Here is a 13,075-nt window from a genome sequence, read left to right on the forward strand (position 1 = left end):
AAGCAGAATAGGATGGCAACAGCCTCTTGCTGTTGGTCTTCAGCAAACAGTATTCCAAGGCATGCTGCAACATCAGGGTTTGTAGCTATTGATAGCCTTATCCCCTTTAAATTTGTCAAATCCTCTTTTTATATATATAATTTTTATTAAATTTTCTGTTTTACCATTTAAAGTACAGTACTCATTTTTATATCCTTAAGATATCAATGACTTCCCTCCTTCTCTTTCCATGGTTCATTTTACATATCATAAATCCCTGCATATTTTACATAAACTATACCATTTAGTATTCCATTATTACACCCATCATAACTTATTTACACTTATTTACGCATCATAACTTATTTACACTTAATGCTGCCAGCGTATTCAGCTGTACACAGTTATTTCCCACATATTCAATAAAAGTTTTCCAATCTTCTCTAAACGTATGTTCTTCTTGTTCTCTTATTCTATATAGCGCTGCCTTTTGTCTGTCCTGAATCTTCAAACATTCAGCTTCATTGCATGCCCATAAATTCTGGAGTTAGGAATATCTGCTTTATGCATAATTACCATGCATAATTGTATGCACCTCTCTTATGTCTCCTCTTACTCACATTTTCTCTAAACTAAAAAAACAACAAACCAAGCCCAATACTGTAACCTTTCCTCACAGGAAAGTTCTTGACTGGGTGTGACATTCTTTGAGGGTAATGGGCCATTTTTTTTTCTTTGCCACACACCTGGTGGTTGATTTATATGTAACCTATGCTAAGCCCTCGGGTTAAGGCTATGCAAATAATCAAACTAGTTAATTATGTTTTATGGATTGTGAAATGCTGGCTTGTACCTAAAGGCCATCTCATCCAACCACCTTCCTAGAAAAGGGGCCAATAACGCTGGCAGAACAAACCCAGAACTAGCGCACAGAAAAATAAGGCACTGATTTTGAATGAACTTCTCAAAAATAGCCCCACTGACTACTCCAAAAGAGTCGTCTACTTTGAAGAGAAGCGACTTTGAAGCCAGCAACTCAATGGCTGTGTCCCAAGTGCTCTTAAAGAGCATATGACTGGTTCAAAACACTGCAATTGTTCACTTAAAATATAAATGCCTTACGATGTTTCTGAAAGATGCTTGGGCTGGAACTATAGCGTGCCTCGAGGAGATGAGGTGGGGCACCAATTGAGGAGTGAGATGCGTTAGCTCTTTGCCTCCTGGCGCAATGAAAAATACACACTGAGAAGGGATAGGAAGGAATGTATGTCTCTCTCCCTGGCAGCTAGTTATGTTTCCCTTAGGGAACCTCACAGTTTGAGAAGCACTGAAACAGCAAGGAGGAGTTGCTTGTGTTGAGAGAGAGAGAGAGATAAATGGAGAATTCTCTGCAATTCCGCACTCCACTGTCATAGTCAACTGAAAAGAGTATTAACTGATTGTCCTCCCAACACCTAATGCTTCGGAAGTATTATTCACATCTCAAACAAAAGGAAATTGAGACACAGAGATTAAATCATTTGGCGGGCGGCCCGTAGTAGGTGCGCACAGCGCATGCGTTTGGGCCGCCGCCGCTACCGTCGCCTTTTCCCCCAAGCTGCAAGCTAGCGCGGGTGCCGTGAGTGGCGCGTTGCTTTTTCCCAGCCGGGTCTGTTCAGTGCGCCTGCGCGAGGACCTGGATGTCTCCTCCTCCTCAAACGAGAGCTGCAGCGCTTCTGCTGCTGCTGCTGCTTCTCCCGCCGAGCGCGGAGGTGAAGGCAACGGCGGTGGCGGCGGCGGAGAAAGCGGAGCCTGTAGCCGCGCCTTAAGGAAGCTCAAAGTGGAGTACGTGGTTCTTTCCGTCCACCTCCCTATTCTGTCTGCAGTGACTGGTCCCCAAGGTCGCAGCCAGTGAGCTTAAGCTGAGTGGAGAATTTGAAGCTCTGAAGTTGCCCCGTAGGAGACACCCTCCTTTGAATTGGGCTTGCACTTCCATCCTGTGAAGTGCCCAGATACTGGCGTGCTAGTTTTCACAGCCATGGCAACGGAAGAGAAGAAGCCAGATTCAGAATCAACCAAAACACAATCCACACCCTCCTCTTCAACCAATCAGAGCAAGCCTGCCCCTGTAAAACCAAACTATGCCCTGAAGTTCACAATGGCAGGACACACCAAAGCTGTCTCATCAGTGAAATTCAGTCCCAATGGGGAGTGGTTGGCCAGTTCTTCGGCTGATAAGCTTATAAAAATCTGGGGCGCCCATGACGGCAAATTTGAGAAAACCATATCTGGCCACAAGCTGGGAATATCTGATGTCGCTTGGTCATCTGATTCAAACCTCCTTGTATCTGCCTCAGATGACAAAACACTCAAAATTTGGGATGTGAGCTCGGGGAAATGCTTGAAAACCCTGAAGGGGCACAGCAACTATGTCTTCTGCTGCAATTTCAACCCACAGTCCAACCTCGTTGTCTCAGGATCGTTTGATGAGAGTGTGAGGATATGGGACGTCAAAACCGGGAAGTGCCTAAAAACCCTGCCAGCCCATTCTGACCCAGTTTCAGCAGTGCATTTTAACCGTGATGGCTCTCTGATAGTGTCCAGCAGCTATGATGGCCTCTGCCGAATCTGGGATACAGCATCAGGACAGTGTTTGAAAACACTGATTGATGATGACAATCCCCCTGTGTCTTTTGTGAAGTTCTCTCCCAATGGCAAATATATTCTAGCGGCAACGTTGGACAACACTCTTAAGCTTTGGGACTACAGCAAAGGAAAGTGCCTAAAGACCTACACAGGCCACAAGAATGAGAAGTACTGCATCTTTGCCAACTTCTCCGTTACTGGTGGAAAGTGGATTGTGTCTGGTTCAGAGGACAACCTGGTTTACATTTGGAACCTCCAAACAAAAGAGACTGTACAGAAGCTGCAAGGGCATACAGATGTTGTGATCTCTACAGCCTGCCATCCAACAGAGAACATAATTGCCTCAGCAGCTCTAGAAAATGACAAAACAATTAAACTTTGGAAGAGTGACTGTTGAAATGCTTTCAGCATCACTTCAGAGACTGCTGGGTGTGTGTGTCTGGAAAACATAGGGGTAGGCCTATTTTGTGTTTGTGTTTTTGAAGACCCATTTGCCAGGAAACAAAGCAGCCTTTGAGAAGATGATGTCTCCTAGTCTTGGCCCAAAGAACTTCTCTCTTTGGCTTGTCTCCAAACTGGACAAATTCAGTTTTTTTTGGGGGGGGGGGAATAATAAAAAGGTTCTTTTTTCTTTGATGAATTGGAGGCTTTTTCTAATGGGAAGCCATTAACTATTCTCTCCTTGGAGAATAAGATGGCAACTCTGTCTCCTAACAACAATCACAGCCAAGTCATAAACTTAGAAAGAATCTGGATATGTTAACCTTTTTGAAGATAAAGAAAAAAAAAAAGATCCAGGCAGGTAGGCCCTAGTACATAAAACTTTAAATAGAAGATTGGTGGCGCATTACTAGAGGCAATTTTTGTAACATAACCAAACAAGTCTTCTTTTGCCTTGCGCTTCTTCTCATTTCCCACCCATCCAAGTTTCCAGAACCTGTTATTAAATCACCCTTTCTTTGTCTTTCTGTGTAATGCACCCTGTTCATCATGCTGTCTGATAGATGCTACTTGACAGTAAAAGTCTATTCACGCTGTTCACCCCACCCCCAAATTATCTGCTCGACCTCTGTCCTCCTAAGTCCTTGCTTGTGGCTTTTTGTTTGTTTCTACCGGTACTTTAAAAAAATATTCTGGCAAATTTCACAAACTCTGTACAGTTATTTCAGTGTAAAAAACAAAACAAAAACTTTTTTATCTTGGAAACCTCATTGTATGATCTTGTATTTGCCAATGGTATGGGTTTATTCTACCCCCCCCCTCCACATTGGTATACAGTATTCCTTTTCTACCCTTTCTTACCTCTTCTCTGCACTTACCAATATTTTACACATCAAGCCTGGTTACCATAAGCACAATAAAAAAGGTGGGTTTTTTTTGGGGGGGGGAATCATTTGGCCAAAAGTATGCTGAAACTTTTTGATGGATCCAAAGCAAGAAGCCAGATTTCTGTGTCAGTGCCATAACCACAATAGTTTTCATTTTCCTTTGAGTGCAACATGAACATCAAAGAGGAAGGTTATGATTTGGGCATGTTGGACCTCAGTTAGAAATGCATAGTCAGGGGTAATTGGATTGTGGTGGAGAAAACTTCCTGTTTGCTGTTGAATGGCAAGAAGACAAATGATGTAATTACATGAAAGAGTTGCAAAAGTTATAATCATAAAGGGAAATGCTCCCTGTCTGGTCATGTGCACTTTCCTCATACGTTTATTTATGGAATGGTTTTGATTTCTGTTAATTGATTAAATGGCTAGGAAAAGTAGGAATGAATTAAACATTAGCGGAATGAAAGATTTAAAATACAATATGCCTACCTTAAAGGATATATATCGAAACTATTCTGCTATTCCGGCAAGTACTCTTTTTCCCCAAAAAAGAAGAATATGCCAGTTGCTTGCTTTGGCAAATTCTTGTCTTTTCATTCTATCTCCACCCCATTTCTAGGAATGGTGTCTCTTGTATCCCAAGCTGCATGATGTTTTTGGAAAGGTAAAATACATTTTTCATACAAATTCCATTACATACTTTGGTCAAGGGCTAACTTTTTCCACAAACAGCCAAATTGTGCGTCACACAAAATAGACTTCTTTACATACAATTCTGGCTGTGTGCTGTATGATTCACATTGTATCATGATTCTTCAAGACGTGCCATCATCCCTTTCAACTAAAATTTAGCAGACAGTACTGCTACTCATATATTTATTTCTAAAAATGGTCTGCTATGCTTATTATCATTATTTATCATAGATATAAAGCAACAACTGTGCAAAACCTGTTATTACCATGCCATGGTTTTAGACCAGACAGTGACAAGTATGTTCTGCAATAAAATGTTACAGCGTAGACTGCTCTTCACCCAGTCAGCTTCCTTCAAGGTAGCCTCCTGTGATTTTCCATCTTTCCTCCCAGCATTCTGTGGTCATTGTACATACTCAGTCGCACTGGGCTGTTTTTTTGGGAGGTGAGGGGGAATTTTTGCCCTGTTGTTTTTTCTGTTTGTTGGAGGGGAGGGCTTTTTACAAAACTAGGGTTTCCTCCAAGCATGCTGGTATCTTGCTCTTGTTTCTCAGTGACCCCACTTTGACTACAGTCCTATTGATACCCACCAGCTGTGTTCACTATTAGAGGAAGCAATCTACTCCACCCCAGTTCTTACTTGATACCTATTTTGAACATTTTGTTACAAGAAACTAGGATAACCTTCATTAAAATAGAATTTTGCAGTTCACAGTGTTCTTTCAGCAGAAATCTATGTAGCTGCACTACAGATTTTTATGATTTTTATAATGGCAAGAAGCCCTCTGAGCTACCAGCCACCACATCACCATACTGTATAGGATTTATCCTAAACATACAAGAAATACATTTTACAAGCTATTCTCTGATTTTAATTAGCTTTTCTACAGAAGAGCATCCTGGTATTAATTCTATGGCACACCACCCAAATCTCTGAGCAATGCAAGATTCCAGGCGCTTACCCAGAATTCAGCTTCCTTGGAATGAGTGACAGCAGAGACAGTGGCGTCTTTATGATATATGGTTTACAACATGAGCTTAGGATGAAGGGGCCCACGGCATTAACACTGCTAGAAGGTCTGGCTTCTACCATAGCCATAAGCCTTGGACTGAAGCAGAAATCAAGCATGTCTCTCCCTCGCATGTTTCTGCCTGCCATCTACTTCTAGCTTCCAGCTCTCACACACTTCCATTCTGGCTTTTGTCCTTCTAACTACTAGTGATATCTGAAGAAGGTATCTGAAGACGTGTGCATGCACACGAAAGCTCATACCAAGAACAAACTCAGTTGGTCTCTAAGGTGCTACTGGAAAGAATTTTCTATTTTGTTTTAACTACTAGTGAGTTGAGGGGGAGGGGCATCCATTTGTCCTCTGGCACAGAGCCACTTCCTTTGTTACCCTAATGACCCATACTTAGGGGTCATTACCAAGAAGCTGGCCTGGCTATTCCAACAATTAAACCCTTGCTGGATCCAGAAATTAGAAAGGAGTCAGGCGTACAGCCTACCCTACCCGCTAACTCATAACAATACAACAGAACTATATGTGGTACTAAAAAAGCTTTTTGAAATATGATATTTCTGTACCAGCCATGTAAGTAGCATCTGAGATATGCACAGAACTCTGCTTTCTTTAGATAGTGCAGAAAGTGGTTGCTAACAAAATTGGTACCAATTTTATTATAATGATCTTCTAGTACTAATTGTCTGGACAAACATTTCATCCTATTAATTTTAATGTCCCTCCTTTTTATAGGTTTTTTTATGTGTCTCTTGTATGAAATCTAATTATGTGCACATCCACCAATTTATCGCTCTTCACAAAAAGATACCCATTTCACCATGTGCCGACTTTTTCACACTCCTACCTGTTTTGCAATTCTGCGCAGCTGTATTGTTTCCCAAGCTTTCCCAATTAATCTCGTTAAAGGTGTTACAAACCCAGCAAACATAACACTGTCTAAGACACAGCTGTGCAAAAAATTGCCATGATTAAAAAAAATCCCAAGCCTACTCCAAAGTGCAATAAACTGTCCAATAATCAAGAGACGGGAGCATGAATGTACTGGGTGAGCAGCATGCAGGGCGAAGCACACTGCACAGAGACTGCTAGGAACAATGCGGAACATTAAAAACTCAAATGGAAGCCCAACAACAGGCATACAGTCTTAGGAGGAGGTTTATTGCATAGATGACCAGAGGAGCTCAGATATCCCGTGGCTTCTCTTTAAAAAAAAGGCAAGAAAACATTGCAAAACTACCAGCCTGAATTTAGCTACATTTCCTATAAGCTACCATGGCCAAGATTTTAATTAAAAGCAGGAAAGCAAGAACAATCTCATGCCAGGTGGTCTGGCAGTAGCCAACTAGCTCTATTATAATGGAGAAAAATGTAAAACACAATTGTTAGATAAACTGTATATCATACTTTCATAATAACAGAAGGGAGAAATTCAGGGAGGAGGGAGAAATACCCAATTTAGAATAATATATTATAACCTATGGAAAGGCAACTTACCATAGAAATGTAATACACTTTAAAAAAATAAACTAGTAGAATTTGCAGTATCCAATCACGTCTTGTGCAGCTGCTGATGAAAAGATTTTTGCAAATAGCAATTACAGTGCCTGGCATGAGGTCTATCACTTATATGAATGTGCTATTGCAGCCTGCAATTTTTTTTATTATATCATATGTAGGTAGGAAGTCACAAACACAGCTGCACATGTTCAAAATTAGTAAATTTCCCTTTCCTCTGAAGACATCATTTTTCTATTTTTGCTTTTCTTGTGCTCCTGTGCCTTTTGGTACAACAATCATACAGTACCGTCTTGTTTCTTGTTATAACTGCAAGGATTAAGAATCCCTATTTAGAATCAAAAGCACCAAAGTTGGTAGGGATCCCGTAGGTCATCTAGCAGCACAATCGCATTTCCTAAATCAGGGAAACCAGTAGTTTAGGCCTCCTTTTAAAATACATTTTAACAGAGGTGATGCTAGGTTCTTAAACCAAACTATGGCGGAGCAGGTAAAAACTGAAGGTGATTCAACGGCCTTATCCAAAGCCCTGCCATCCTCTCCCAGGCAGGACAGACATTAAATTGGAGAAACACTCTTCTGGGGCAAATGGGACGGAAATGCTTGGGTGAGATTAAAACCAGCTACAGAGCTGGTCTAAATCACCCATTGATTTGAGGGTGTATGTTCTTGGTCCTCTCTTGATACACGCTCTTTTGGTCCTACTGAAGTCCCCAGCCCTGCAAAAGCAGGAACCCAGCAATTGTTGGCGTGGGCATTGGAGGTTTCCACAGCAGTGAGGAGGGGGAATCTAACACTGGATTTCCCTTTCCAGTTTTGCAGCTCTTCAGTGTCATAGATTTGGTCTATTCCAGGAGTCAGCAAACTTTTTCAGCAGGAGGCCAGTCCACTGTCCCTCAGACCTTGTGGGGGGGCTGGACTATATTTTTTTGGGGGGGTGAATGAATTCCTATGCCCCACAAATAACCCAGAGATGCATTTTAAATGAAAGGATACATTCTACTCATGTAAAAACGCTGATTCCCGGACCAGCCGCAGGCTGGATTTAGAAGGCAATTGGGCCGGATCCGGCCCCTAGTTCGCCTGTTGTTGTTGTTGTTGTTTAGTCATTTAGTCGTGTCCGACTCTTTGTGACCCCATGGACCAGAGCACACCAGACACTCCTGTCTTCCACTGCCTCCCGCAGTTTTGTTTTTGTCTATGGAGTTTTCTTGGCAGGGATACTGGAGTGGCTTGCCAGTTCCTGCTCCAGGTGGATCACGTTTAGTTAAAACTCTCCACTATGACCTGTCCGTCTTGGGTGGCCCTGCACGGCATAGCTCATAGCTTCTCTGAGTTATTGAAGCCCCTTCGCCACAACAAGGCAAATCCATGATCTATTCTGTGTCCCCTGGAATGCCCTCTCAGGGGCCATAGGAGTGCATACTAAGAGACTCAAATTCTCATAAGCTTTGCATGTGCTAATCTATATGTGCAGGTATCAATGCTTTTTTCCTAGAAAAATAGATGCTAGTACTCATCATGAAGTTGTTACAGTAAGTGTCACACTTTTAAACAACAACAACAACAAGAGCCGGTACTGCGTACCCTTGAGTGCCCCCTGGGGGAGCACTGGTAGGTATGAATTTAGTGATTTGAGCAAATTAAGGCAGTGGGTGGCTGAGGTCTCTCCCCAGTACTTCACTTTGCAGCATGCCCAGCCGCTCTGTAAACCAGGGGTGGAGGTTCAGATTTCCCCATTTGGCCCATGAGGCCATCTCGCCCTAAACACATCCACGTGCCCCATATCTGATGTCATACATGTTGCCAAGTTTCAGGAAGGCAGATGCATACCTAGCTTGGCTGTGTGAGTTCCCCCTGGGGAACTCAAGCATGAAGTCAAAAAGGTAATGATTGACAGGTAGGTGGTCTCACCCACCTGTCAAAGCTGACCTGCCTTTAAAAAAGGGGGGGGGAATCTGAGGTCCAGCACAAAAGACCCACCCTCTAACAATACCCTTAGTTTTTATGAAGGAATTTTCAAAGCCTTAGACCAGTCACTCCACTGCTAAATGCCTATTAATTCTATGAATTTATTATTCAATCCAAATCTGCCTACCAGATTGTTGCATTTTCACCTCAGCTGATGATAGCTTGAAAAATGGTTTCCCTTCTTTGTGACATCTTCTGAAATGTGGACATTGTCCACATTTAGAGTGCATAGAAACTCCCCCCGCCCCAAGGAGCAACGGAAGCACTTTCCCGTTTAGCATTTTCCTCTCTCCTCTTACAAAATTGTTCAGGTGAAATTGGTTGAATAGGATGAAGAGCCATTTTACAGGAAAAAGACATCTGCCCCACACTGTTCCTTTAAGATCAGCTGATAGGCGCACACATGCACTTTCACAAAGTGGGAGCAATCTCAGTTTCACTCTTTAAGGGGAAAGCAAACGTTTTCCCTATGGAGTGAAACTGAGTATGTTTTATACATACATATATGAGAAATGGTTCTTTTGTGGTAGGAAAGTATCGCCAGCTGGGTGGCCACTCCCAGTGCCTAGCCCTTTAACAGCAATCTGAAGCTTTTCCTGGAATGGAAATGGGTGCTTTTGCTCTTCACAGAGGTATCTGGTTAGCTGTTGTTGTGAACAAGCTTGCTACATAGGCACCAAGGGCCTGATCCAGAAGGGTCCCTGTTTTTATGTTCAGAAAGCTTCATATGTTAAACTTCTTATCTAGCAGGCTGCTGTTAAAGACACAGGAGCAGAGCCAGTCTTAAAAACATCAGTCTTCTGGGCAATTCTAGGCATAGGGGGCAATAGAGGGCAGGGAGAAGAGACTCTCAACTCCTGCATGAAAACTAGCTGGTCTCTATCTTCTTTTCCACCCAGAAATCTTAACACGTGGGATAAATCTCACCTCTCCAGAAATGCACAGTACAGTGGTACCCCGCTAGACGAATGCCTCGCAAGACGAAAAACTCGCTAGACGAAGGCATTCGTCTAGCGGAAGGCTGCCCCGCAAGACGAAAAAGTCTATGGGGCTGCCTCGCAAGACGAAAAATTTTCGTCTTTTTTTTTTTTCGTTTTGCGGAGCGCGGCTGTCATTGCCGCTCCGCAAGACGAAAAACCCGCTAGACGAAAATTTTCGCAGAACGAATTATTTTCGTCTAGCGGGGCACCACTGTATTCTTTTCCTGCACCATCCCTGATATTTTTTATACCACTGCTACTCCTAGGGTTTGGGGTTTCCCCCCCCGTCTTGAGGTAACTGAAGCACAATAACAATCCTCTTATGTTCCTGACGCAGATTTGTCATCAGGCACCTGCCCTGACTGCTGCTCTCAAATTACACTCTATGTTTTTCCAGGACTTGCTGCATCTTCTGCAGACTATAATCATATTTGCATTAACTTGAGGTGAAACTACACGGTACATTAAGCATACTTTTGGTTTTTTTAAAAGTCCTTTAGAACGCACACCCCTCTGAAGTCTGGGGAATGTGAGGATGAATATGAGCAAGGGTACTTCTGGATAGACCTTTATTCTGGGGTGAGTGCTCATCATGTGTGCAGGTGTTTTATTTGTTTGTTTGTTTGTTTGTTTGTTTTGCAGCACCCATACAACATTGTTGGCATCCCATTTAATCTGGCTTTAGCCTTTTCAGGAAAAAATCTGCTAAACTGACAACAACAACCGTATAGCCAATTACCCCATGTGACGTCTGAATAACCTGTTTACAGTATTAAGCCACTGTCCAGAAGCATCTCAAGAGAAGGTGGTGGCTGTTCCTACCTGCTCTCTCACTTCTCGCTGCTTGCTTGTCCTTCCTCTCCCTGGAAAATGCAAGAAAGGGGTGGTCATGGAACATGCAGCACCTCAGTCTCTCACTCCTCTGTCACTTAAACCAACTATGATTGCTGCTTCCTGCCACCTTTGTTCTTCTGATGTTGTGATTTTGTATTTTTTAAAAAATATTTTGTACTTTAATGGTTGCTTGCTCATAATAAATAAATAGTTGGTTGACTGATCTGTCGCTCACCAGAGTTCTTCTGGGCTGTGCAATTCAATTCTGCCAGCACCATACTACCCAAAGAGATGGCAATGAGCCTGCAGAGATGGTGCTCCTATTTTTGCTTCCTCCCTCTGGATGGCTCTGCTACTGGGCTTAGCTTTTCCTGCCTTACTGCCCAAAGGGCACCTGACCAGGGGAAGTTAGCACAAGGAAATTAGCACTTTTGTTCTGACAGGCTTTCCAGCTGGATAAATGGGTCTTTCACCACAAGTTTTAATCTTTGTTTGAAATGTACCTGTATTTGTTTTTGTGTTCTTAATTATATTTATGTGTACATCACCTTGAGACGGTGGTTTAGAAGGTTATTGATGATAATAATAATAGCAGCAGCAGCAGTCTTGCCTAGTCCTTGCTGCCACTTCTTCCTCACCCTCTTTCTGAGTGGCTTGACAGGATTTGGTTTGCTGGGCTGAATGCCCACTGTTGTGCCGCCCAGACAGGGCTTAGATAGCAACTCTGATTGAATTAGGTGTTTGCTCCCTTGGTCCACAATCCTGTTCACAGAAAGAGGGTGGAGGCGGCTGCCAGCATTCTCTGTCAAGTCAGCACGATGGGCCAAAACCTTCCTTCTTGCAGTGACTAGAGAGGGCAAGCAAGAAAGAGGCCAACAACACTGATCCCTTCTCTTGCTTGTATACTCTCCCCTTCCCCTAGAAGGCACCACAAGGTGTGCTTCAGCAAGTTTCATCTTCCTCTGCTAATGAAGGTGGGCTGTGTCATGTTCTCAGCTCCTGCTTTCAAACGTCCTATATTATTTTAAAACTAATTTTAAATTGAAACAGATGCAGCTAAAAACATACAATCAATATAATAATAATTATTTTTTATTAAAAAATATAAGTAACCCCATTTAAAAATAGCACCAAAACGTTGAAAATAACACACACGAACATACACTTGCCCTCATAACATACACTTGCCCCCATAACAAAATAGAAAATTCTTTTCAGTAGCACCTTAGAGACCAACTGTGTTTGTTCTTGGTATGAGCTTTCGTGTGCATGCTACTGAAAAGAATTTTCTATTTTGTTTCGACTATGGCAGACCAACACGGCTACCCACCTGTAACTTGCCCTCATAAGACCCTGCCACAACCACGTTAGTGGCCAAAGGCTTGCTGAAACGAAAAAGTCCTTGCCTGCTGGGCAAAGAAAACCAGAGAGGAGGCCAGCTTAAGTCTCCCCTGAAAGGGGTTTCTGCCACCTGGGAGCAGCCATCAAGAAGGTCCTCTCTCCTGCCCTCACCTGGGAAGGTGGCCAGATGGGGAGAAAATAGATCCCTAGAAGGACTTAAAACTCTACCAGGCTCATACAGGTGCATCCTTCCAGAGAGGCACCTAGTTGGCCCCTCTGAGAACAGGATGGTGGACCAGGTAGGGCAGCATCTACAGGGCAAAGAAGGGATGATGCTGCGGAGGCTCCCTAGGTTGTGAATCCTAGACCTGCTCCTACCAGTGTGGAGCCCTAACTCCAGTTACAAAAGCTGAAGCTGCTGAACAGTTGTTGGTTTTTTTCCTGCCATATATATAAATTTCTCTCTATCTTTATTTTTTTTTAGATCTTATCACAATTTATGTGGGGAATTGTTGAATTTGCTGGAGTACTTTTTGATTTGTTTATTGTTCATGACTTATGTTTGAAACGATGCAAACCTTTCCTTGTTGCAAGCTGCCTTGGGGAGGCATGGCTTTAACTAAGGCAGGAATGGCCAAACTTGCCCCTCCAGATGTTTTGGGACTACAACTCCCATCATATCTAGCTAACAGGACCAATGTCAAAACAAAATAAAATAAAAAATTCCTTCCAGTAGCACCTTAGAGGCCAACTAAGCTTGTTCTTGGTATGAGCTTTCGTGTGC

The 13,075-nt window shown here is 42.8% G+C and overlaps 1 protein-coding gene across 1 annotated transcript; it reads left to right on the forward strand.

Annotated features, from left to right (window-relative positions):
- Positions 1-1,897: 1,897 nt before the first annotated feature.
- LOC117047309 (WD repeat-containing protein 5-like) lies at positions 1,898-3,420 on the forward strand. The gene has a single exon (XM_033150275.1). It carries the CDS (start codon positions 1,997-1,999, stop codon positions 2,999-3,001), a length of 1,005 nt encoding a protein of 334 aa, XP_033006166.1. The 5' UTR covers positions 1,898-1,996; the 3' UTR covers positions 3,002-3,420.
- The last annotated feature ends 9,655 nt before the right edge of the window (positions 3,421-13,075 follow it).

This window comes from Lacerta agilis, chromosome 5, assembly GCF_009819535.1.
Source record: "Lacerta agilis isolate rLacAgi1 chromosome 5, rLacAgi1.pri, whole genome shotgun sequence".
Taxonomy (NCBI): domain Eukaryota; kingdom Metazoa; phylum Chordata; class Lepidosauria; order Squamata; family Lacertidae; genus Lacerta; species Lacerta agilis.